This window comes from Diuraphis noxia, unplaced genomic scaffold (genome assembly GCF_037042655.1).
Source record: "Diuraphis noxia isolate RWA-SAM2 unplaced genomic scaffold, SU_Dnox_SAM2 contig0002, whole genome shotgun sequence".
Lineage (NCBI taxonomy): Eukaryota > Metazoa > Arthropoda > Insecta > Hemiptera > Aphididae > Diuraphis > Diuraphis noxia.
In genome coordinates, this window is record NW_028301712.1 from 5,938,093 (window position 1) to 5,964,066 (window position 25,974).

A 25,974-nucleotide genomic window follows, 5' to 3' on the forward strand; every position below is an offset into this window, starting at 1 on the left:
CCATTTGTTGTTGTATTTGTGTCTTCCATCGGAACTCCGAGTATGCATAGTCAGCCTCTGATGAATGCCCTCGATTGGTTATTCTGCATGAAAGCGATGAGTCTCTTTATGCAGAACTCCTATGCTTATGTTAACGCTGCGGTATTCCTACTATGAATTTATCGATAAAATTCCATCCATTTGACTATCGTCAACTACATAAGTATTAAACATGTGATCATATTTAGTGTGTGTGATGGCGTGTAAATGAGATGGAGTAGACCTCCCACATGTGCGCCAATCACGTTAATAACTTATTACATGAATAAAATGCGCATCTTGTTTTTTTTCGGCCAAAAATATAATATCAATCTTTTGTCAAAAATATTAAAGTTACCAATTTTTAACCGATGAAATGTTTGAATTAAATATACCAGACAAATCCAATTGTGTAAAATGCTACACGTTGTATTTAACTAGTTAACAGCCTATGACGATATGTATAATATACAATCGTTTTTCGCGTTAATTATTGTAGGTACAATGTGGTTAGGTTAGATGCGGATGATATTTCCCAAGAGGATTTAATTAATAAAATATACCTATTACATGTATCATTTTTAATTATACGTTTATTACATTGAATTATAATTTGATCAAGACAAAAACAAAAACATATAACATACTGATTGTGATACTGATATTATTCCTTATGTACAAAACGGTGATGATAATATTATTTATTATTTAATTATGTTATAATATTATTTTATTTACACATTGCAACGATACTATATATTGGTCGGAAGTGATCAACACAACAGAAACGATAAAACAATGTATATTTAACACTATTATTATTGTTATAATTATAATTATATTAAATTGTAATGATCTAAATGAAACTTCCGACACGACATAAACGATTTGTTTTAGAAACATAACGACATCGATAATAATACACAATTACATATACATATATATAATCTTGTCTATATAATAATATATTATATAGGTAATATAATAATATAGTATTCAGCAATGTACACAATTATGAGAAAAAGAACAGCTATAATATAGGAAACATTTATATACAGGTCACAGACACAAAACAAACAATACAACATCAATGGTTCGGCAACAATAATAATAATAATAATAATTTTGACATTACAGCTTACAATAATAATACATATGACAGAAACACGTATATATCATAAATCATAATACAATAATATACATTATTTTTCGTACGAGTGAGGCTCAAGCGGTAAGGAACGATACGGAAAACAAACATCAATAGGTATAAATATTTACAAGCATGTATTTTTTTTCCGTTATCTTATATTATAATAGTTGCATTAGTAATAATATAATGTAATAATTTATAGTGTTTTAAATTTATATATAAAAAAGGGATTTTTGACGCGGTGAACACCACTCAAATCACCGCGCACCGTCGTGAAAAACGCTTCGACCCAAACCGCGTCCTCTGCCTACAATGGTAGTGATAGTAGTAATAATAATAATACGTGTGTATAATATATTACATTATAATATTATCTCTTATCCCTCTCACCATATCACTCTCTCTTCCTCTCTGTGTCTGCTCACTCTCGTTCACTCTTACTCGTTTAACGCACCATTTATTGTCGACACGTGAGTGTTAAACAGTCGAACACCGCGGTGGCACACCACACGGGTATAACTCACGATGATAAATCTTCGGTACACCTACGCTCAATAATAATAATAATAATAATAAAAACAACAATAGCATTGTGTGGAAAAAATGAAAATCAAGAAATTCAATCGACGACGCACATTATAATACATAATATAATAATAGTAACAAAAACATTAAGTACCTACAATAATATTATTATACTTTCCACGCTTAGGTACTGATGACGGTGACGGCTCTTTCCGCAATGATGACAGTAGAATTCACGACGACGTGTTTACATTTATTTATTTTTTATTTTTTTAATAATATTATTGTTTAGACACGCGAATGTATATTATATACGCGGTGTACACGTGAAGTAAATAGTTGTTATAATAACATAATATAATATTAATAGAAAAATGATGATTTTAATCGTGTGCGTTCGTAGTCGTTCATCTAGTCAATTTGACGACGCGGGCTGGCACGTACACATCGGTGACTAACAGCACCTGAATGGAATGGCACACGAACAACAGAAAAATTGGCAGCAGCCTGGTCACCGCACTGTTGCTGCTGTTGCCGTGTTGCATGGCCGCCGGGTGTTCACCTGCCAAAGTTGGAATTTTCGTTATTATTATTATATTGTTGTTGTTGTTGTTGTTGTTGTTGTTATTGTTGTTGTTAGGAATAGGGCCATATAGGTGTATTGCATAAGAAAGGTATGCAAATATTTTTATGAGTAAAAAATTAATATTAGTTGTTGACATTTTTTCGAGAACATAAGTGTCATGATTATAAACGTTTCATATTGATTATTTTGAAATAAAAATATGCAATTGACATCACACGGTTAAAATATTTTAGAAACTATATATTTAGTATAGTTTAATATATATCATGTGACATTTAACATAATAACACGTCATTATATTGTAACTTTGAAATAAGTACAAACATAAAGTTTAATTAAGGGGGATATAGTGTACGTTATCCCTTGACAGTTTGGAAAAAGCTGCCAAACCGTCGGTAGTTGTGATTACGACCTCGGCAGTGGAACATGGACTTATAATTTCAAAAACCATTTAATTACATGCAATATTTCCTTAACACATTCGAGACGAATAATAAAAGGGTCATAATCTAAAAGTTACGTTTGAGACGAGTAACGTGTGGGGCGCGTTACGATATTTTACTAATAAAAGACGAATCACGCGTTGTGCCTACTATCGAATTTTAAAAATCGATATAAAATCATATACTTACATAATTGTTTTCATATGACAATCTATCGATAGGTAATATCGTAAAGATTATTTATATAAAAATAATAAATTATTTAATCCACGTGGAGCGTCACTGGAATTCGATTCGAAACGCCAATTGGCTGTTAATAATAGTTGTTTTAATTAATAATTTTAGCAAAATAATTGTTCATTTTCTTGAACTCTCGTGTGTCGGCTTGACGAAGTTGTTGACGGAGTTTGTGTTTGTTCCTAAATGGTAATACTATTTTATTTATATAGACACGCATATTACGTATTATACGTCGTAATATTTTCTTGTTATCGAATTATTTCTAAAACAAAATAGACGCTGTATACATTTTATTTTTATACATATCGTGATAAGTAAACGATTTACATTTAATATTTTATTATTTTTACACTGAAAAATGTCTAATGAAATTAAAGACAAAGACATAAGTCGTATATTAGATGAATTTATGGACGATAGTATATTTGATAGAGAAGATGATAATGTTGATAATAATAGTTCTGACGAGGACACGTGTGAAGCTGTTAATACGAATTTGTTACCGGTTGCATTTGAAAATGAATGTGCAAATCTTTTTGGAAATCTTGTTGAGATGGTTAAGATTATTTTTTATAAATTTGTTTTTATATTTAAGTTTTTTGGTAATAACTAAATTATGTTATTTATTTTGAATTTATGAATAAAGAAAAATATTGTTTTTGAAGTTTTACATTAAAAAAAGAATTGGTCGACTTTTTTTTGTCATTTTTGATCGTGTTTTGACCGGTAAGAAAAATATGAAGTATTTAAGTTATGGAAATTATTTTTTTTTTTAACAAAAACGACAACATTTCTTCTATATTGGAGTGAAAAAATCATAAAAGTTGATTAAAATGCGAAAGCATAATAATTGTACGAAAAGTGGTAAAAACTGTTCGTCTTCGGAGGAAACAAGGAGCGAAAGTGTTCCGTCTTCATTGTACATAGTTGTATCACGCGCCTTGCGCGTGATTCGTCTCGAATATGTTAAATATCAATGATATATTATAATACATAATTTATTTATTTATTTATTTTGTAAATTTAAACGGGTAGATCCCAATTACAATTTTTATAATTAAATACAATTTTGTGGACTTAAATCTATTAAAAAGAAATACAGTAAATAATATATGTATGTATATAAATAATTATATTAAAAAGTATAAAAACAATATAAGAATATAATTTGGACAATAATAATATAGGTAGCTGAAATAATTTAAAGATACGCAATATGGTTAAAAAAACAATAAAAGTAAGGAAAATTAAATACATCTATCTGGACGTCATTAGTTATTTTCATTAATCTATTAATAGGTGAGCAAAGTGCGTAATTAGTTCTTTGAAATGGAATGTAAAAAGTATTTGCAGATCTAGTTCGACAATGAGGAACATTAAAATTTAAGCAGCTGAGTAATTCGGGACAATTTAAAAAACCATTTACTATTTTATAAAGAAATTTCAAATCTATGATTTTTCTCCTAGACTGGTCATTTTTAGTTGGTTTAATAACGGTGTATATTGTGAGTGTGGTTTTCGTGGTATATTAAATTTGTAAGAGATAAAATGAAGAAAACAATTTTGAATTTTGGATTGCTTCTAAGCTTTGTATATGAACAACACTAGAGGGAAACCATACAACTGAGTTGTATTCTAGAGAAGAATGCACTAAAAGTAACGTATTCTACAAATACATATGTCATGTTGCAGAAATATGCATAAACTAAATGTTATCAGTAGAATCAAAACATTGTGGAACATATTATATATATATTGTATCGGAGAATAATTTTTCTAATTCAAATAAAAAAAAATACATATCGCACATAAATCAAGGTCATTATTACTACTATCATTATTGTGATTATTGTTACACCCACAATCGTCGACGTAATGTATTTAGCGATAGTAGTTCTGATTTTGAATAAATGATGTGTTTAGGTACTACGTAAATTATAATTTCACAGAAATCGTTCTAATATAACATAGTGTATATTATAATGATATTATCGAAGATACGTTTATAATAACCGCTATGCTAAATAAAAAATAAAATTCAAATTTCAGTGAATCTATAGAAAACCTTTGTCATACCATTATTATTTAAAAACATTTACAGTTACCATAAAAATTGTTAAAAGCATCGCTATAATATAACATGACAAATAATATATTTTCATAACAAAATATAATAAGTAATATGCGTACGTATAAAATATTGTACTCCTACCTACACTTTACTTGAAACCACGGCAAGCTTAAACTGATGGTGTTGTGAAGGAGAAAGATTTTTTATCTGCACGCATTTGTTCACCCCACATTAATATCGTTGAAAATATAATTTTTGAAAAACTAATTTTTAACTTTAGTAGTTTATTGGAAAAATCTCAGTGATGTTATAATTCATAGCTCATTTTATGTAATTTAAATTTCGTAATAACTCGACAGTCAAAAATAAAACTTTTTTCTTGGAAATATTTTCCACGCGGAATTAAATACGAAGGCGAACTACTTAAAATATATATTTTTTTCAAACAGTGGCAAAGTTTCACGTTGCATAGACCTATTGGTGCCTTTTATTTAATCTTCCAACCTTTGTTTCTTTGACAATCTGGTATTAATATAATATTTACCTATTGTACAAATATGCATGTTTGGATTTTAAAATAAACAACAGAAAATGCATCGAACATCAACTACAGCAAATAACCACGTTTGATATAAAATGCAATTACATTTCTTCGCGATTCTGGCCATATTATACGTTAAATTATGTACAAATTCCAATTTAAAAGAATACTCCGTGTTCAAAGTTCAACTGTCAAACTCGACAAACTCCATGATGAGGTGTAAATAAAATGTTTAACTCTTTTGCAGTACCTAAATGTTTTTGAAAAAAATTATATCGTATGTATCCAAAATTAATATGAATTCTCTCTTGCACTTATTCAGATATTACTCAAAAAAATAAATCCCAATAAAAGTATAGGTAATATTTTAGATTCTGAGCAGAGCGAGGAATGTATTGGTTTTACAATGATGTTTATTACTTTTTATTTTTTATTTTGTAAACACTTTTTCTCCCTCTTAACTTGCTCAAAAGTATCAAGTGTAGCATATTTTCTGAAAGATAATATTTTTGAGCTGATACTTTAAAAAGGTCATTTTTCGATTTTCGAAACGGTATTTGAAATAAAAGCGGCCAAAGAAGAAAAACGTATGATTTCACGATTTTATAATATTAAATAATTACGGACGACGTTTCTACTAGAAATATTGCTTCAAATGAAAAATAACAAAAGATTTTTTTTTTGTATTTTGGATTTTGTTTTTTACAGTTTAAAGTTTGGAAAATTTTAGTCATTTTTTAGATGTTTATAGACATTTTAATTCCGGGAGTTTTTATTATAACTCAGTCAAAAACATTTGTAAAAACTTGAAGTTTGGGTTGTTTACTTAAATTAGCCTTACCTAGATATGGAAAGACTTTCAACAACTTTGAGCGACTTTTTTATTTTTAAATCTAAGATTTGCAAATTTTTAATAATCTATTATATACCCTAACAGCTAAACCGTCTCCACTCAGAATCGTTTTTCGTATACAATGATATAATATAATTGGATTCAAATTTAATTCCATCCATTACAGTAACCCACTTGTAACCTACTATACAGCAGAGTGACATCCACGACTTACTCACTTTTTTAAAACTTTATTCGAAATCGATGGATCAATATAATTTTGTATTTATGAACGCAAATCGCAGAAATAACATTAAATATGACTGCGTTACAATAATTAATATGCTCAGATGTATTGTCTATGCCTATTACAACAGTATTGATTATATTTTAATTTTTATCATACAGGTGATTCAAATTCTGAATTTTGATTAAATTTAAATACATATACATAGTTAGTATAATATTATTATTATATCCGGGGACGTATAAATCATAAACCGAGTCCGTATGTAATGGCCAATGACATATCAATACTGAATAAAGAGTAGTAACGACAGGAATAAAAACGTGAGTGAAATTGAATATGAAGAAACTGATTCTGAAAACTCTTGCTCGATTTCTATGACGGACAACAGTACTGGACAGAGTATTGAGTGTATCCAAATGTTAGAAAACTCAATAAGTAAACATTCATATTACATTTTATTTATTTTGTATCAAGACGTTCGTGGATTGAATAGGATAACAGAGCAAATAAACTGTGAAACTAAAATGTTGATTATTAATATGATAAAAGTACTAACTGACGATGGAATCTTTCAGCGAATAGCGATAGCGACTGTGTTATGTTTAGAATCGTGGTCTTAGTTTTTGTTCACTTCAATCTCAATTTCCTTGAACTATAAAAGTTATCTAATATTAATATGAAATTTGTTGTTGGATTTTATTTAAATACTTAAATCCTGTGTCTTAACTGGTAGGAAAATGAGGGGAGAGGAAGTTGCTTGATAAAAAATGTTCTGTTATATTTGTAACATGATTTACAAAATTATAAAAATGTATTGGTTAATTTTTTTGCTCCAAGTAATCGTGTAATTGTCACGTTACAATAATTTATCTCGGGTTAAGGTCATTGTTAACCTTTCACTGATCGTGTTTATAAAGAGTTTACTTTCCATGAAATATTCTCAGACTTATTTAATTTTTTTTATAAGACGATAGGCATCATTTTAATACAAATACACATTTAAAAAAAAATGCCATTTTAGCACTTACGTATCAAGATATACTTACAAACGCGGGATAAAAATTAATTTTTCAATCACGCACTTCTAGATCAAGACTGCCACAACTCAAAACTTATTAGTTAAGACTGCTTTCAAATAGTGTAAATAAATAGTTTGAGTAGCTCATTAAAATACATGGATGTCAAATTAGTATACGTATTTTAATTTAATCAATTAAGAAAGTCATATAAAAAAACTTGGCAGTATTGACTTTTATATTGTAGCTGAAATAATATAACAAATTATAAAATACGATATCGCCAAAATTCTAAATATTGCAGTTTTGTACTCAAAATATTACACGATAATTAGTTTTTATTGAGTGTAAAACACCACAAATCGAAATTAGTAAGTTTTGAATTTTGAATTCGGTGATTGAAAACAATTTCTTTATGCAATACAGCTACGTCATTTCAAAATATGTCAGTATTGTATTTACTTAAAAAATTATAATATTCAAAAAGTCTACCCTTTTAGGTTTAAGAGAGCATTTCATTAAAATATTTTAAAAATTCATTTTGTAAGTATGTTTGTAAATATTTATGTTTTTTTAGTTTCAAACGCATTAGTAAAAAATCTCTTTAAAATATAATCTTAATTCAAACTTAAAATCGTTTTTCTCAAAATTATACCTTTAAGTCGTGACAGTTTTGTTCTAGAAGTGCAAATCATGACTTTAAATCGACGATATAGCTAAATTGTATTATTTTTTTGCGAGGTTTCGAAATCGGTCAAACGAATGGAAGTTTGGGTTACGTAATTACGATACGGATTTCGTTCCATCTAATTTGTTTTTAATCAACTTTATTATTGGGTACGACTATTTTCTTTTTTTCATAATTAATATGTGATGGGATGCACCCTCAAATCGCTTTACCCCGTAAGATATATTTCAACAAATGCGAACACCGAAGAATGTATTTCATGTCTGTGCAGAGTTTATATAATTTTAGTCACCCGTTAATGATACGATTATTTCAAAGGTCTCCGCGAAAAGTTTACCGTTTACTTACACAATAATTGTGCGAACCCTTCCTCATCCCCGAACAAAATTGTTTTACATATCAGCCAACTAGATTTGCTTAAGGCATTTAATAAAATATTGGTATTTGAACATATCGTTATTTTTTAATTTGTACAATACACGTGTCGTGTTATGTATATAATATATGAATACATAATAATTAATGTGTAATAATAATAATAATTATTATAGTATGTTTGTTTGTATGTACATTGTCTGGTGGTGGTAACGTGCACGGCCGATTGTGTAAAATATATTTTCTGAAAAATTCACTTGTATAATTTTAAACTCTTTGATAATTTATTGCTCGATATTATAACAACATATCATATTATTAATATATAGGTTGATTTACAAACAACCAATTGACGTTGTAATTTATTTTTAAGTGGAGTCCATGTAGTTACAATTATGTTCAGTTATATTATTTATACGAGTCGTAATTTTAAGTGCGTGACATTTCTCTAAGGGTTCGTTTCAAATAATTGATCATACCTAGTTTTTCATTGACGGGACACTTTTTGAAAACTATTTTTTATTGTTATATTTATTATGTTTCGTGTTATATTATATCTAATGGATTCTTGAAATTAAATAACAAAGTATTTTATCATACTATTATTATGTTTTGCGTATAACACCACACGACCGTTTCTCATTTTTTCATTTTTATAAAATGCTGAAAACTGTTAAGGTTGAATATGATAAAGAGCTACAACCAACTAAATTTGTTAATGAAATATTTAAATACTCAATGATATTTTACTGAAATTTATTTGTCTAACCGTTCATTCATTAACGGTATTTTGACGCAATTCTATTTTACATCTAAACCACGATGTTGTCAGAGTGTCGTATGCATCAAACGAATGTCGACCCAGATATTGGATATATTTTCAAGTACACACAACCACACAGAAACACTCGATTATCGAAGTTGTATAATATAACAATAATACAGAACTAATAATATCAAAACATTGAATTACATTATGAAAACATAATTTAATACCCACTCGAAAAGGTCGTCTAAGGATATCAATTAAAATACCACGTGGTTCATTCAGATCTAATATGAATTGTATTTCAAATTTACCACCAACACCTTTATCTTCAGAGATGAGGAAAATTAATTTATAATCAACAATATAGTTAGTTAAGTCAATATCATAACAACGTTATTACATGATATTATTAAATAATTAAATAAAAATGTTAATAGTTAGTAATTATTCATCGTCAGACATCGTTCAAACGATCTTACCTAATAAATATTATATTTCTAATAATTATATTGTAATGCAACCATGGTTATTTAACGTGCTATATTATACGGTACCGAGTACCGATGCGTTATTAGCTGTCATTTTTATTCACGAAAAAAAAAAAAAATGTATGTGACATTAGTTCAACGCATTTTGATTATATCAATATATATTATACTATACCTACACCAGAGTTTCGACGGCGAATGAATGATACATTTTGATCGTGAAAACGGCGCAAGTTTGCTATACGTTTTTATTATAGAAATTGGTCACGCGTGCACGCCAAACGCTTATAGGCGTAACACGTTTTATATTGGTAAAATAATAACATATTTCCATGACGACGTGATTTGTTCGGGATATCGGTTCGGATGTATTTTTGCCTAATGTAAGTTGGCTGTCGTCATTAGGGTATTGTAATATAATTATAATTGTATTATTGAAATTCATAAAAAAAAAAAATAATAATAAAACAAATATCAGAATAATTACTAGCTACTGGAAAAACGTACCAGTGCGGTGTGATGTAACTAAATTGCCTATCCAGGACGCCGTGTTACCATTATAAAAAATAATTGTATTATTGAAATCCGTAAAAAAAAACAAACACGACTAATGATACACGGACAAAATTGTCTTCGCGATTTGTGGTACAAATTACGGTACGGAAAAAGGATTAATTGGATCAAAAACATCCATTGTGAGTATACCTTATAGTTAGATGCCACGGAATTAAGCTTGTTGTTTTTTTCATAATCATACAAATTTAACCCTCCTTTATTTTTTTTACCCGTCTTAGTGTTAAATAATTATTAATATCATCAGGTTGGATAGACGTTTCCGAAATACGTAAATGACGATAACTGTAGTAGAATGTTACTATTATAGTTCATGACTTCATAAGTATATAGTTAAACTAAACTCAATCAGTTACAATTTTTTTTTGTAAAAAAAAAAAAGAAACGTCTATTTTACGCGATTTACGAGAATTTTATTATTTTAAAAAATATGAACGATATTTTTAAATTTGATTTTATATAATATTTTATCTATCTTGAAGTCATCCGTATTTATTTGATCTAACCATTATTGTACATCGGAAATAAAAAAAAAAATATTTAAAAGCTGTCTAATTCAACTATCGAGTTAAATACATTTTAAAATTTTTACTGTTATGGACATGTTATGGACGTATACGTTTGATATTTTTACTAACTGCCATTTATATGTGTAATGTATTACATGAGTTTTTGTTTAAAATAGACATTATATATGGTAACAAAATAAATCTATTACTGCGAAATGCATTACTGTATTTTTCGAATATGTTATTATTATTATTAACATAAAAGTTTTATTTACAAGCTGGAATAAAAACCTACTAGAAATGTGTACATGATAATAATAATAATGATAAAATAATTAATTTTAAACTATTTGCTTATTACTATAACTCTAGATTAAAAAAAAAAAAAAAATAGTGTTTTCATAAAAACTAATGAATAAATTGTTATAATATGAGTAATTTTCATTTTTAATTATGTATTATTATATTATTTTTTAGTTACTATATAAATTACCCTCACCTGTTCACTGAGATAAAATTGTCTTTTTTTTTTATACTACAAAACCAGAGATAATTGATAACATATATATATGTATATAACGCATAATTACATTCAAATTTGTCATAAAATATTTTACCATACATATATACTGCGTATATTATATTAATGTTAATATAATAATATAGTTACCGTTTAAGACGTGAACGGTGACGCTAGCCGAGTCCGAGGCAGACGGAGCGCACGTGTAGTTGCCAGTGTCGGGTGGTTGGGCCTTGGATATCAGTAGCCTGCTGGTTCGTGTCTGTTTCTCGGTCACCACACTGATGCCACCGCGGCCTGAATAGTTGATGACATCCCTGTCCCGGTACCAGTAGATGAAACTGGGTGGATCTGGCGTTTCCAGCACAACGCACGTCAGGTTAATGTCACTCCCGCTCCGAATGTACATTTCCGTGTTGCCGATGATCTTGGCCTTAGATACTGCAAACGTGAATAATATATTATTGGATTTTTTTTTTATTCACACGATTGAGTTATTTACGACATTTATTCGGCACGTCTCATTCCACCTGTTCACACACTCGTATATCGCGTTCGCCGCGCTGTCAATTGTCATATTATGCATGATATATCGTTGATACGTGGTCAAAACCAAAAAGGGCTCAAGTTAGAATAGTATTAAGATTTATGAAATGATATTCAGAATATTTCCAAAAAATAGATTTATACTAGCTGAGAGTTTGGTAACACCATGATTATCGTTTTAACGATATCAGTGTGGCTTGATTTATTACACGATCTTCATAAATAATAATAGGTATAAAAACACTCATTAATATTATTTTATATGGTTACAATAACTTCACCTACGTATCATTCAAATGTTAGATTAAATATCTGTTTGATCTTAGTCAATTTTATACAAATAGATTTCATATACTTACAATACAATATAATGTGTATTTAAGTTACATAAAAACATAACTATTATTAATACCTACTAACCTAGCTGAGTTATATACAAGGAGTTTAACAGAATAACTCAAAAAATAAAATAACTTTTATTTTAACCAATAAAGTTGTTTAAAGAAGTATCTGAAATACGAAATAATTGAAACATACTCAGTAATATCTGAAATATTAAAGTTACTTAAGTTGAATTGACATAAGTAGCAAGGGTATATAACATAATATAAGTTAAATTTTATTTAAATGTGATAGGTCAGAGACTGTCCACAACTATTCCTCAATATAATCAACCTCTACCCTACTCTTAAAACGTCAAATATCTTTGACTATCACTAGACCACCAGCTCACATGGGCTCCTCATATAATCTCCAAACGTTTAACGCTCAATGATCGTAGCCGCTAGCTGCGACACCTACTTAAACATATTTATCTGAACAACAAGCTCTTTATATGCAAAATGCTACTTAAACCAACATGGGTCTATGGTATACAGCTCTGGGAATCAGCAAAACCTACTAACATCAATAAAATGAAAACCTATCAATCCTAACTTTAAGACAAATCATTAAAGCACCTTATTACGTTTCCAATCACACACTCCATCACGACCTCTCCATACCCTTTGTTGCAGATGTGGCTAAAACATACTAAAAAAGATTCTATAACCGCCTCTTAAACCACAGAAATCCGCTCATGCATGATATCTCTTCCTTGACTATCCCTGGAAATCCTCCCAAACGGCTAAAGTGTAAGGGACATAACTTACTGACAAACTAATTCAATCTTAATATTCATGTTCTTTTTTTATTGTAGTGCCTCCATTGGGGGAGGCTTTTACGCTCTGTTATATCTATCTATCTGTATTATTTGTATTTATTTTTTTTATTACTATCTATTACACTTCGGTTGTTCAAATTGTTCTTTTTTGAAACAGATTGAATAAAAAAAAAAAAAATGTGATAGTTAGGTTTTTAATAAACACTACGAATTTTAAATTTTTAATGTAGGAAAAATAATTTGCTCAATATTTTGTGCTCAAAAGCAGTTATTTTAGATTAGAATATTGTGTTAAAACGTCAAATTGTCAAAATGTTACACGTACCATTTTGGCCACCTACCAAAAAGATATACGCCCATCATATATAAACGATCAACAGCGCAAATGCCGAAGGCCGGCATGTATGTATATACACGTCATCCTAGCATTTAGCTCAAATGTATGGTTTAATACCTATATTGTGGTTTATATCATGTATGTGTGAGTGCGCTTAAAAGAGAGAGAAAAGGAATGCTCGAGGTGGGCAAAAATTTCGGTCATACTATACGAGAAAACATCCACCCCTGTACACGATTGTATTACACATTTTTGCGGGAACCTGTAGCCTCGGAATCAACGGATTTAGGTGACTTTTGTAATTTTATATCGACAATTTAAACCAACATACTTCGGAGCTCCAAATACCGGGATACCTAGAGCGTAAATTTTTTTTCTAGTGGATGAGGGAGGGTGGAATAGTTCAGAACTCGATATGGTCGTGCTTTGAATCGATAATATTTTTATAAAATATATTCAATGATATCACGTTTTTGAAATCACGCATTAGCTATTTACAATATTATTGCGATGAAATGTTATTTTATTGTTTATTGGATCGGTAACGGCATCATATCACGAAATTCAACGAAAAAAAAAACCAATTTCTACTGCGCTCAATATTATTATAATGATTATATTGTACCATATTATTATATTAACGAGGTGTATGAACCACATGGGTTTAGCGTAACTTCGCCAGCCGTTTCTATAGTCGCCTTTGTTGTATCTTATGTGCAGATAGGTACTGCTCATAATATTATAAGAATATACATTATTCATACAGAGGCGAATACAGCCTTTGGCGTATCAAAAAACGACGGCGTAGTAATGATAGAAAATCGAATACTTGTGATAAATAGAAGAAAAAAAACAATTATTGTATGTTTTCACACAAAAAGTTTAGTTTTTTTTTTTTTTTTTTTTTGTCAAGAAAACTCCTCGTAAATTTTGTAAAAAAAAAGATACCAACTTAAGAAAAATAATATAAAATAAATGAAAATCCCCTTACACAGACGTAAAATACTGGTAAAAAAATGGTTGAGAGAATCCAGATAGTCTTATCTACCTTAATCGGTGGAATATACCTACCTAGCATCCAAGGTACATTTAATCGTGAGTTTTTAATTATTTTCATAAAGTTTATGGTTTTTAATAAGCGGAGGTCGTTTTCTGTCTGTGTACTGCGCCTGTTGGCATATTACTGAGAATGACATAAGTTATGAACATAGAGTCATAGGCGGTAGCAGACTTTTACTCCGGGTGCATACAATATGATACACTAACATTATAGTAAAGAAGGGGTCATTTTTCTAAATTATTCCCATTACGATCCGAATTTGTTCTTTGTTAAAAAGGTTTAAAAATATTATTAAGATATTTCTTATATTTTATATGCCCTACATGGATGGAACATGATGCCTATCATTAATAAAATAATAAAATAAATAGCATTATTTTACCAAAATACTATGGAAAAAAATTATGATTTTTATTGAATAAAATATCAAACATAACTAATTAGCTTGAGTTTGAATAAATTTACACATTGAAAAATAATAAAAAATTGTATAGCTGATATGCAAGCTCATTTAACGTAGGTTATACGACGAATGATAATAATAAATCACAATATAGTTTAAACAGTTTCAAATTATAAAAAAAAGAAGTACAACAGACATATACTTCTTAGTTATGTCAGTAGAATATAATATCAGAACATAACATTATTCGATGTTGAAGGTTTTAGCACATAAAATAAAAAAAACAATTTAAAAAAAGGAGATAAGTCGTAGATGTCGCTCTGCTGTACACTAAGTGGGTTATTGTAATGGATGGAATTAAATTTGAATTCAATGATATTAATAATAATATATCATTGTATACAAAAAACGATTCTGAACGGAGACAGTTTATCTGTCTAGGATATATTATAGATTATTAAAAATTTTTAAATCTTAGATTTAAAAAGAACATTTTTTATGAATATTTCCAGCTTAAAATAATATGCGAATTTTTGTGATTTTGATTTTTTTTTCAAAATTCAAACTTTGAATGCTTATAAAAAAAAATTGTGAATATATTTTATTTTTCAACTGTTATTGTAATAATATGTTAGAAACCTTTTATTACATTTTCAAGCTTTTCTACCCAACAAATACATTTTTATCGATATTAATTTAAAAAAACTAATAATGATCGGAAATTACATATGCCTATAAATAGCTCAACTTAGGTCGAACATTTTTGAAAATTGCAAAGTAGATAGAATATACTTACATAAACATTCGGAGAAAATTTTATGTATCTATGGTCATTTGTTTTAAAGTTACATCAAAACCAAAATTGATTTTTTCAAAAACTGATTGTGTGCGTAAAAATACCCGGTTTTTCTTTAATTTTTAGTTTGTTTATTCCAATTACTTAGAAAAATATTTACTTATAACTTTTGACCCCCCAAGTACCAACTAGATCACTTTCTGATTGAACGAGGTACTGAAGTCAAAAATCGAAGCACTTTTACTGTCCCAAAATGGCAAAATGTGATGACAGACACATAAAAAAAAAAAATAATAATAAAAAAACACACATCATGGTAAAATCAATACATTCCTCGCTCCGCTCAGAATCTAAAATATCTATTTATATATATTATTATTATAATAAGTCTTTCTTGATTATTATTTATAAATTTATAATACTTATGTTAACATTCTACAGTACTAGCATAGTAGCATGGCAGTTTGACCTTTATGTTTATTGCTCGTATAATGTGTTTTTTCTCGTTACACATATTCTAATGAAAATACAATGCCAAATGCAGCCTCTGGATATGCTGCATAAACTGCAACCGTATGACTGGCTACGTGAAAAGTACATTAAAGTACTCTGAAATTCGCTTAATTGAAACATAATCAAGGTCTGCATTTTAACAGACGTATTTTTCATCTGTTATTGTACAAGTATATTTGATTTGGAGCATAAATCTTAAATGTTTTCTACGACACGATCTTATAATGAATAAATTATTTTTTATAAAATAAAACTAAAGTATAAATGGCGCAGTTTTATCAAAAATTTGGTAGATATCTTTAGTCACTGATACAAATGTCGTTTCTCTTATAAGATTGTGTTGACCATTGATTTCAAAATTACATCCGTAATTTATATACGAACGGAATTTGTGTAGTGCGCAAGGTTAAACTTTTGGACGACAAAAACTTGGCAAACACTTTACCGTGGCTCGAGACGAAAATGCATTGGAGTTATTCATAAAAACTACATACCTATACTTATACCTGTATACTTGTTTCAACAGAATTCACTATCTGTGTAATCGAGATTAGTTAAAAAAAATTAGTGGTATATGTATAATTTCTGACTTAAGGTTTTTGATCAGTGCGGTGGATTTTCTGAAACGACAGTGTTTAAAGAACGGAAGACATCGTACAATATAATATAGAAATTAATTAGATTTAATAATAAGCACCTGCTATTTTATTAAATACAAAATCCTAATGATTTGAAAGAATATGGTTTACGAAATTGAGTACGTAATGTATGTGTAATTTTGTAGCATTAGGTGTAAAAATTATTTAGCAAGCAATGAGCAAACTGCGTTTTGATAAAAAATAAATCGTACAAAATAATACTTTAATCCGTAGCTACCTATGTTTTAAATAATTGTCATCAATAATATTATTTATCTGAATAAATCAAAGCTCTATAATATATTTCAATTAAAAACATTAATAAATATATGTTTACAGTAACAAAATACCAGAACATTGAAAGACTTGATATAAATATTATATTAATTTATAGAAATAAATTGTTAAGACGTTTTAATTAGACGACTTTCAGAGTTTACTTATCTTTTTTAACTCTACTTGACATCAATTTAATTCACAAGCTATAGTGTCTATGCTAAGATCTTCGAAAATTATGAACACCAAAAATTTGTTTTATGAATGTTAATGATTATCAGCAGTTACAGGTTATTTATGATATTCAATTTTTTTACAAAATTGAGGTTTATTATTAAATTATATAGCGTATAAGTATAGTTTATTGTATTAGTGTTATTATATTATGTTAATGACTGTCCAAATAATTACAAAAGTTTCAAATCTATTGAATTTCGTTTATTTTCAACATTTTATGAATTTTTTTAATACTTGAAAAAAGAAACATTTTAATCGTGCGGTAAGTTTTAGGTCTTGAATTTACTTTACGACTTAATTGGGTAAATGTTAAACATATGTGTATAGTGTATATATATTATAAAAAATACCAACTTACTATGGAAAACCTTGTATGTTTAATAGTTAAAATATTATTATATTAACCAAGCAACAAGCAAACATCAAATTTTCAATAATAAAATAATACCTGAGGCTAAGAATTTACTGTTAACTTTCGACAAATTAAACTTAAATTTTATATATTTTTTTTATTTAAATAATTTTTCTAACTTATTAACATTTAATACTATAGATGATGGAAAAATATTTTTACTAAACTTGTGTCCAACTGTGGTTAACTTATTTTCCGTCAAATTGATTTAGTAAGTCCAGTACCTCCAAGTTTATTCCATTCAATAGTTACATTTTTGTTGAAAACCATTATATTTTTTGTACAATAGAATCATCGGACAATGGTTTTTAGTTTATTTCAGACCATTAAGGTAATATCTTGAGTTGGCACCTTCTATACTTGTTTATCCCAAAAAAATTGTTTTCAAAATTCAGGGCCCATGATTTATGGAGTTCAGTCCTATCCCAATTCCACTATAATTATTAATATTGTCAATGTCGTGGAAAAAAACTCAAAGCCATAATGTAATTTTTTGTGCGTTTGGCAATGAGTCATAAAACATCTATTTAATATTTTTCTGATGTGTGGTTTGTTTAAAGGTCACTATAAATATACGTGTACACTGCAGAAATGTGAATGAACTTTGTTCAATCCAACAGAATAGGTAATCTAAATCTAAATATTACCTATGGCATTAATAAATGCAATTAAACAAAACTACTAATCTGATTACGTTACATTGATGCATTCATCGTCATTTACAGTTAGTTTCATCGTTCTAACAGTGAATCAATATGTAAACTTTATAAACGTAATTCCACGTTAACTTGGAACACAGAAACTGTAAATATTAACTAAAAATAACGTTTTTGCAATGTAAGTACAAACGACTGTGAACAAATACAAGGGAATGTGTAATGCATTATGTAAATAATATTATTGTTATAAGTTAATAACCTTAGTTGTTGATGCTGTACCAATAATAAAAATAAATGTAAATGATGTAAATAATATGGAAAATGTTTGAATAAATATTGGATACTATGAATTTGTAATACATTTGGGATAGTTTTATTTACAGAGAAATCGATAAGGATAGGTTGATAGCTGACAAATTAATTTAGAAAAAAAAGGTTTAAAAAATGAACAATATTTATTGGTGTACATTTTCATCCAATAACATCAGAGTAATAACCGCTTATAATATTGAATAATTATAAATTCATATAAAGTATAATCTCAATCCCCGGAGGACTGTATGAAAGTATGGAACCAACTCAAACGGAATACAATTATTAATTACACAATGCAATTCATTTTTAACATTTACAGCAATTATTAATTAATTATGGTAATAGTACACACACTTGAAACACGATATTAATATATTATGGATTAGTGGAATGAAAATACTGTGAAAAAAATATCATCAAAACCAAATTGTTTTTATATTAAAGAATAAGTACCTATAGATATTATCTGATACAAGAGAATTGAGAGAATGAAAAAAAAAAGACAGCGAAAACTCCGCAAAAACGTTTGTTCTCTAATTACGTCGTGTCGCTGTCATTAAACGAAAAGATAGAATGATGGCACCGTACCTGATAGAAGAGTAATATAGGAGACGTGTAAGTATCTGTCGCAATGACACATAATACATATTACACGGGATATAAATGACAAGATTAAAATAAGGAATATCAATCCTACCGACGACGAACTATTATTATAAGAGAACAAAATATGATCTGGACGGTAATATGAATAATACTCTGGACGACTGATTCGAGAACCAACAAACTCGCGTACAAACAAAAACCCTTCTGAGCGTGAACACGATGGTTGTGCTGTAAACACACCATTAAAATCAGACTCTATGATAGTTGAGCGACGAACGGAAGTGAGAAAATTATTCAAAATACTCGCGGACGATATCAAACAAACCAGAAACACGACCCGGCAGAAAACAATTCAGGGCTGGATAATTAAAGTGTTTAAACGTATTAGAGAATTATTTCAATCACGTATTCGCTAGTTCAAAATTATATATATATATATATATATATCATAATTATAATAATAAAATATTTCCGGATATTTTTTATATTTTTTGCGCAGTGATAAAGATGGTAAAAAAATGGTATTAGATTTCGTAGAAGTATTTTCAGCCGCAACCACCAGGTCATTGATCGATGATATCGTTTTTTTTTTTGTCACAGAACGTATCCGTAAATTTAATAGCTGTTATTAACAACAAGACAAAAGGATCGAACGACCGAGTTTAAAGTAGAATACCGAATATAAACTAGTCAAATATAATTGAATCCATGTTTCGTACGTACTTTGATCTCCTGTGTTGTCTATTTCCATTATTACGTATAGGTAAATTATAATATGTATCTATTATTTATAAATTTATAATATGTTATATATATTATTCAATGTATGTATTATTGTACGATATAATGTGGAAGTACTTCCAAAAATCACTAGGTAACCTAAGTTTCTACGAAGCAAATATTCGGAGTAAATCATACAGCGCTTGATGAGAACACATATTTTTGACGTCATAATAATATTAGGAATATTATGTCAATCCTATGGTTTTGCGTGTTATTGAAACAAAATAGTAAGTAAATTAATAAATAAATAGGATTTACGAATCTTGGTGCAGAAACTTAAATACCTAACTGAAAAATAAGATTTAAAAACTAATATAAAGAAAACCCAGTGTCGAAATGAAATAAAATCTCGCCAGATGTTACGGAAACTATTTATATTAACGGCGTCACAGTAGAGCATACACAATTCAAATGCCTTTGAGATTTTTGTCGAATAAACCCTATACTCGAGATTTGGAAGTAAATATTTCTGATATGGCCACGCCACGTCATACAGACCATAGTAACTCTATTCACGGTTAATACGAATTGGTAGAGTATACTTGTTAAAACTCTAGTATTGTATGTGATGAAAACACGGACTACTAGAGTACTGTAATATTAGTATACTAGAGTATTGTGATGGATAGAAGTAATTTTTTGAGCATAACATAAAATTCCAAACATTCAATGATGGTGATTAAAGTTAAAATTTTTATGTTTGGATTTAAAGTTGCAGATTTTAAATCAATCTTAAGTATTCATCCGATAAAATTGTTTTCTAATTTTGTAACATAGTACCTAATACATTTAAAAATTTTAAGTTTGCAACTTTGTTATTTTTATTGTATTCACTAATTATTGTATGGAACGATGGTATTTAAATTACAAACAAGTTCAATTAATTGGAAAGTTTTTTACTACATTTTGCTATGTCTAATTTTTCAATCGAAAAATAAAATCCTTTATGAAACTACCGTGAATTTGTAACTAATCAGCTAACTTAAATTAATATATTGCAAAGTTTTTTAATACATCCGATTTAGTTCATCAACCGTTTTATTCTTGAAACAAAATCATTATTTTCAGTTCAGATATTAGTGGTAAATATTGAAAGAACAATTCAAAGAATTCTTATAATACTAAGATTATAGTTTGATACTATTTTCGTAAACTATAGTGTCATTATTTTTATTAATATATTATATTTTTATTTTTAGATTCTGAGCGGAGCGAGTAATGTATATTGGTTTTACAATGATGTTTATTTCTTTTTCTTTTTCTTTATTTTTTTGTTTTGTATTTCTGCCCTTGTGTGCATTTTTAGAATACAATTGAAGATTTTTTTATGTGACATGAAAAAAAAATTGACAAAGGTACAGTAGAATATCTCGGTATAATGCGAATTTAATGAATAATTTTACGAAAGCGGCAACATGAACCATAATCAATATTTATTTATTTATTTCCACAATATGCAATAAAATAAAAGACATTTTAATGAGCAAGGCTTTTTTCTATATAAATTATTCACAAAAAGAAATTCTATTCTACAGCGGAACTATAACTAATAATATAATTATGTTTTCGCAAATATAATATATTATTTGCAGGATTCACGTACATCTTTAACTTTAAACGTGGAAAGCCAAACGTGTCTTCATTTTTTTTTTTTTTTTTTGTATATGTGTATCCCGTAAGTCATGAGTTAATAAAATTTTTTTTTGTTAATAATCCTCGCCACCAAGGTCATTTGGATACTAATTTTTTTTTTTAAATATGAGTTACAACGTTGTAACTTAAAGGCTAAGAACAAACATGAAATGAATAAATTTTATAATAATAATAATAATAATAATAATAATAATAATAATGTTGTTTAAATAAATTTGGCCAATCTGGTTATTACTCTCAGTTATGATGTGTTTACAGATTGAACTCACAGGATGTGGATGTGGGAGGTTCCTTTCGGGACATTGGTTATCCATGGGTAAGTCTGGTGTGATCTTTTCAAAGTCAATTTATACATATAGGTTTCTATTTTTCTGATTGAGTGATTATTAGGAAAATATTGTATTGATTGCTTTATTTTATTAAGTTTAGTATTTTGCTTAGATTGTTAAATTTTTATTTTTCACTAATGCTCATAACCAATAGATTCAAATTGCTTCTATTACAAAAACAGAGATTTGTAATAGAAAAAAAAAAATTGAAATAAAAAAATACTAATAAGGAGATAATGCTTATTGAAATATTAATCGACATTTTTGCTGTTATTTTTAGAACTCAAAGTGTTTCATGAATACTCCATTAACTGTTATTTTACAGGGGCAATTACAATATGTTTGTCATCGATGAAACATGAAACAAAATAATCTATTTATTTAAACCAATGAAATAAGTTAGCGTGATTTCTGCGAAAATGGAATTTGACATAATACGAAATATATTTCACTTAAATACGTTAACTATAGAATTATAAACACGGATTGCTATAGTAAACACTTAAAATTACGAGAGTTTATAACATTTGTATTTCAATGTTATACCGATGAAAACTTTTATTTCCTTTGTATAGTTTATAGTAATAAAATGTTATATCCAATTTAACCACGGTATTCATTAAAACTTATTTAAAGTAATAAAAACATTAAGGATAATTAATAGTTGTGGTTTTTTTATTGTTAGAACATTTCAATTGATTTGATCTTTACGATGGCAAATGTTCCAAAAACATGTTGAATTAACATGGATATGTTCTTAATGTTGTATTCATATAATAAGCACACGAAATATTGTATATCGTGCAAAATTCCTAAGTTTTTTTGGCAAATGTTTGTTTTTACATAATTTTTAAATATATTTTTTTATTTATTGGCTTAATGCTTGGCTAAAGGCCATTTGTTGATTGCAAAGAACATTTTGCTGTTTAATTTAGGCAAATAAAACAAGACAAACGTAAGAACTGACTAAGTCGAGGGATATTATTTTTGATTAAAAACTACGTCTTCAGGTTTCAATATAATATTTTTTTTATATTCAATGTAAGTAAACCAAGTGATTAATTTGATATTATTTACTTCTGAAAATTATAATTACCATTTGAAAATCGTTTGTAGATTTTTTAATTAAAATTACTATATTATATAGGTACAATTGGTAAATGTTAAAAATTTTTTAACTTTGTCGATTGTTATTAAACATATTCGCATAAAAAACATGTCAATTGGGAATTATAAATACTTTTAGTCATTAAATAATAATGTATTATTTTTAGGGTTCGTTCTAAATTGAAATATTTCAATGAAATTATTAAAATTATTTTCTTTTAAACATTCGGTTATGGTTGATTATAAATATGTGTTGATTACATAAAAAACCTAACCAAGCCATATGGATTACTATGTTATTGGTTAAAAATTATTGGTACCCTATACGTAAATAGTATTTTAATAGGTAACGGTTAATTTAGCCTAATTAATTTGGTTTCTATTGGCAATTAGGCAGTTTATTAATTAATATATATATATTAGTATTCGATAAAATAAATTCACTTTCAAAAATGTTCTCTTGTCGTAAGTTTATGACTATAATGACAATTTTTTTAAATTTTTTCACACGAATGAAATGTTAAAAAAATAAAATAAGAAATTTAATCTAATTTTAAAACCTCAATAGCTTAAATATCATACGGTGAAGTTAGCATCATAATACGCTTTAATTCTGAGCAATATGTAAATGTTCTTACTTTACACGATTTGAACTTTTTCCGATCTCTTATTTATGTCGTAACGAACTTTCAGTGGGGAAACGGTGCTTGTATTGGTAATGTAGAATCGCAGTGGTTATCGGATCTATCACGACTCTATACACATACAATAACGCAAATGTTTAACAAGTCGCATTGTGCTCGTTGGATAATATTCGGCAACGGATGGTTTTCACGGCGTATTCAAGCGGTGGCGAAAAACGTACAATACGTGTACTATATACATATGACGGTATGTATAGGAGGGTGTTAACCGATCTGATCTGGATTCAGCGAAGAAAAAAAAAATAGAAATGCTTATATATGTATTATATTATATTATAGCATATGAGCTCATCGTATATAATATGAGGTATTTCCGCTATTGTCAGTTATGGCGTGGCTCGTTTTACACAATAACAAAAGCAGCGGTGCTGTCCGAACACACTCACACACGCTCAAATTCTTGGGCCGATATAATGGTAACGTAGGCGTGTAATTTCCTGGTGGCTCACCAGTTGTCGAAAATCGTGAGAACTAAACTAACATTTATACCATTTTTTTTTTATGTATATACAATATACATAGTATATAATATACAATTTAGGTACCTAAACACAAAGTGTTTCACCGAGTACGCTTACTACCGTTTCGTTGTTTTATTTACTAATTTGTAAAAATTCAGATTTTTCGAATTATTGAGTACATAATATTTTAAGATGTTATTGAAAAAAAAAATTTAAAGCGTGTATGCTACGAAACAGAGTCCTATGTCAATTTTATTTTACTTCATAACAATTTAAAATAAGTTAAGGAAGTTTTCATTCCATTCATTTAGAAGTCTGTATCGTTACAGAATAATAATCAATAACTAATGGCATTACATAAATACTTGAGTTTGAAGATGTGAACATTAACATAGTGTAAATTTTCAAAACTCAGAAGTTATATAAAATAATAATTATCATTAAAATATAAGTGAAATCAGTGTTAGCAACGTGCGTGAATTCACCCTGTATAATGTTTTATTCGAATTCGACTTGACCGAACATCCGTAACACTGGTTCAGATCACGTATTGTTTTGTACTCACGTCGGAATCTTTCTCTCTCTCTCTCTTGCTGTCTCCCTAACACACGCACATGTTATATCCACATACACACATACAAAGACACGGCTCAATTTTACTTACTCAATCGTCCACTACTTTTTTTTCTATTAAAAAATTCCGTAGCTTAATATTATTGTTGTTGTTATTATTATTTTATACTCACTGACTACGTTCAACTGGAACCCTTGGCTAATTTTCGGTTCGGTGCTCACTTGACACTCGTACGTCCCCGAGTCTTTGATCTGCGGAGACGTGATCCTGAGCGTCCACTCGTCCGACCCGTCCGAGTGTAGCGATTGGAAACGCTGGTCGTTCGTGTACGTTAGTATGCCAACGGTCAATATGTGAAGGTCACGTTTTCTGATCCACGACACCTGGAGAGAAAAAATATAAAATATACCGCCTTTAAAAAAAAAAAAAAAACATTATAGTAGGAAATTCTCTACACGCGAAAATACTTTTGTTCGTTTATGAGAATTAAATTATCGTAAATCATTTATTGCTATTATTACATAGGTAAGAATTTATACAGGGTGAGTAGCCAGGTTTCCCCGCTTTCCGTTATTATAGTAAGAGCATAAAGAACAATACGTTATTCCGATATATTATGTACATAGTTGTTAATTATAAATTAATGTACACGAGGTGATTAATGTTATTATTTTTTTCTAATTTTATCCATCGATTTTAATTTTTAAACTAATAATTTCGAAGGACACTATGTAGATAATATATACCTTTTAATCTATTACAAAAATAAAATGTGACCTTTTTTAATATGTAAAATTTAAACTGTTTAA

General features: G+C 28.3%; 1 protein-coding gene across 1 annotated transcript in view; it reads right to left on the reverse strand.

Annotated features, from left to right (window-relative positions):
• Positions 1 to 591: 591 nt before the first annotated feature.
• LOC107171054 (protein amalgam-like) overlaps positions 592 to 25,974 on the reverse strand; it is a 344,978-nt gene continuing 319,595 nt past the window's right edge. The window contains exons 4-6 of the mRNA XM_089219587.1: positions 25,338 to 25,548; positions 11,745 to 12,035; positions 592 to 2,255 (exon numbers count right to left, since the gene is read on the reverse strand). Of these exons, the coding sequence (XP_089075713.1) occupies positions 2,101 to 2,255; positions 11,745 to 12,035; positions 25,338 to 25,548 (657 nt within the window). The 3' untranslated portion in view covers positions 592 to 2,100. The remainder of the gene's footprint in view (positions 2,256 to 11,744; positions 12,036 to 25,337; positions 25,549 to 25,974) is intronic.